The sequence below is a fragment of the Penaeus monodon genome, chromosome 25 (assembly GCF_015228065.2).
Source record: "Penaeus monodon isolate SGIC_2016 chromosome 25, NSTDA_Pmon_1, whole genome shotgun sequence".
Classification (NCBI taxonomy): Eukaryota; Metazoa; Arthropoda; class Malacostraca; order Decapoda; family Penaeidae; genus Penaeus; species Penaeus monodon.
Genome location: NC_051410.1, coordinates 33,849,571 through 33,851,834, shown reverse-complemented (window position 1 = coordinate 33,851,834; position 2,264 = coordinate 33,849,571). Strand labels below are relative to the sequence as shown.

The following is a 2,264-nucleotide window of genomic DNA, read 5'->3' as shown; positions in this document are numbered from 1 at the left end:
CGGGCAGTCCTCAGGGAACGCAGTCCGCGCCCTCCACCCTCGACTCGCGCCACGGCCGCCACGCCCACCAGCAGGTTCTCTTCGGTGCGAGCGCGACCGGCGACGCCTCGAGCACGCGCCGGGTGAGCGCTTCCTCGGAGAACGAGGAGGGTCTGAGCACACGGAAGGTTCCTCCGAAGCTAGCGCCCCTGAGGAAACCCGATATTCCCGACGTCCTCCGCCCCAAAGACAACACGTCCTTAGCGTCCCCCGGCGTGGTCAGCACCCCGCCCACATCCCGCCCGTCCTCCGTAGTGCTGGACAAGCCGCCCCTCGCCCCTGAGGGACTCCGACCCGCGGCCCTTCGTTCGTCCCTTAGGAAGCCGTCTGACACCGGCACCTGTTTCCTCGCAGCGCGAAGGGAGAAGCGGGACGAAGCCACGAACGGCGCCGCGACCGGGGCCAAGAGCGACTTCTTCCGGGAGCAGCAGAAGCCCAAGAAGGGCGACCGCCTCTCCAAGTCCGACATGAACCTCAAGATCGACAGCAACAGTGGGGGGAGAGCGGGTGACATCTCTACTCCCACGGGTACATCCGACGCTGAGGGTGGCGAAGCCTCGTCGCCGCCCCTGGCTTCCCCCTCTCTGCCAAACGCGGAGGTTATGAGTTCTAGGCTGGAGGCCCTCACGGCACGTGCCAGGGATGCCATGGATCGAGCGGACCGCCTGTCGGAGGACACAGCCGTCACCCCCGAGAGTGCTGACACGATGGTCCACGAGTGCGAGCAGTACCTGACCACCGTGACGTCCTCGGGCAGGAGGGAGTCCCCGGGCACTTCGCGTCGTCGAGACCTGGGCGCCGCAGGCATGGAAGCGGCTAGCGAAAGGTCTCAGCCTTCGCCAGCTGCCGTCACGGGTGTTCTTTCTGACACTGGCCAGAAAAACTGGGTCGGGGGCTCTGAAGGGCGTGGTAAAGAAAGTAAGCGGATGGCTAATGAAAAGGAAGTGAAGAAGAAGGAGACAAAAAGAGAAAGCCAAGCGGCGTCAGGGGGCGAGAGAATCCCTGGCGCCCCCGCTGGACCTTCAGGGCCCCCGGATTATGTTGCCTTCATGGACGAAAGTGTCTCTCCGCCGCCAGAGGAAGTAGTACTTGGCCTTCAGCACCGTCATCTCGAGGATGAAGAGGACGAGGGATCCGACACTTCTCCCCTCAGGAGCCCCGAGCACCGAGGCAGCGGCAGGTGCAGGCCGCGCCGCTGTTCCCTGGATGGGGATTCCCCGCGCACAAATTCCCCGGACCCGCAATCCATCCTGAAGCGACGGTCCTCCCGCGAGGATGTGATGCCGGATCGTCCCACCACCCCAGAGCCGCATGGCATCCTCAAGCGTAAGACATCCTCCCGCACTTCTAGTCTGGATGCGCAGGAGGGTGAGCCTCGGCCCATCCTCAAGAAAAAGAGCAGCGCCGAGGAGTTGGAACATTTCGAACCTCGTCCGATCTTAAAGAAAAAATCTTCGACCGACGATGAGCTGGATGACAGACCCAGATCCATCCTGAAGGGTGGTCGGAGCAGAGAGGACCTTGACCGCTCCGAGGGCGTCATCTCACCCAATCCTATCCTTAAGAGGTCGCCTAGATATGACAGCGAAGGCGAAGGGGAGTTGCGCCCAATTCTCAAGCGGCGTGACACCACAGATGGCGTTCGTTTGCGCCTGCATGTGTCGGATGGAGAAGATGTAGAGGGTGACCTGCCTAGTGTCAGGGTTAGAAGTGATTCTGCCCCTGAATCTGCAATCAGAATGAGGGGGCGCTCTCCCCCCGCGCCCACCGCCACACCTGCGCACGGCATTTTAAAGAAGCGCGGCGCACACTCACCTGCACGCTTCGACCAAATGGACAGCGAACTGGGCGCAATCCTGAGATCTCGACGGTCCCTAGGCCCAGGTGACGTAGAGGCGGATTCTCCCAGCAGCACCCCTATGCGGCCCGTGAGTCCTTCCCTCGTGGCTCTCACCAAAAGGGAAGACGCCTCCGTGGCCCGGTCAGGAGAGCGACCTCTGAGTGTGGCTGAACGCGTGGCGGGCATGGAGGCCGCTCGGCAGGAGCCAGTTCGACCTCCTGCTCCGAGATCCCCTACGCCCACTCGCAGTCCAGGGGCACGACCCAAGGTCACAGCTGCCTTCCTAAACAACATCAGGACACCGGAGACTGAAAGGTAAGATCTGACTAATGTTCCTTGTTTTTATTTTCTCTTGTTATATGTAAATACCGCGATGGCGAATCCG

The 2,264-nt window shown here is 62.0% G+C and overlaps 1 protein-coding gene across 1 annotated transcript in view; it reads left to right on the top strand.

Moving 5' to 3' along the window:
* LOC119589162 overlaps window positions 1-2,264 on the top strand; it is a gene marked incomplete in the record, with an annotated part of 255,201 nt that overhangs the window by 189,767 nt on the left and 63,170 nt on the right. Inside the window, 1 exon segment of the mRNA XM_037937749.1 lies at window positions 9-2,194. Within this exon segment, the coding sequence (XP_037793677.1) occupies window positions 9-2,194 (2,186 nt within the window).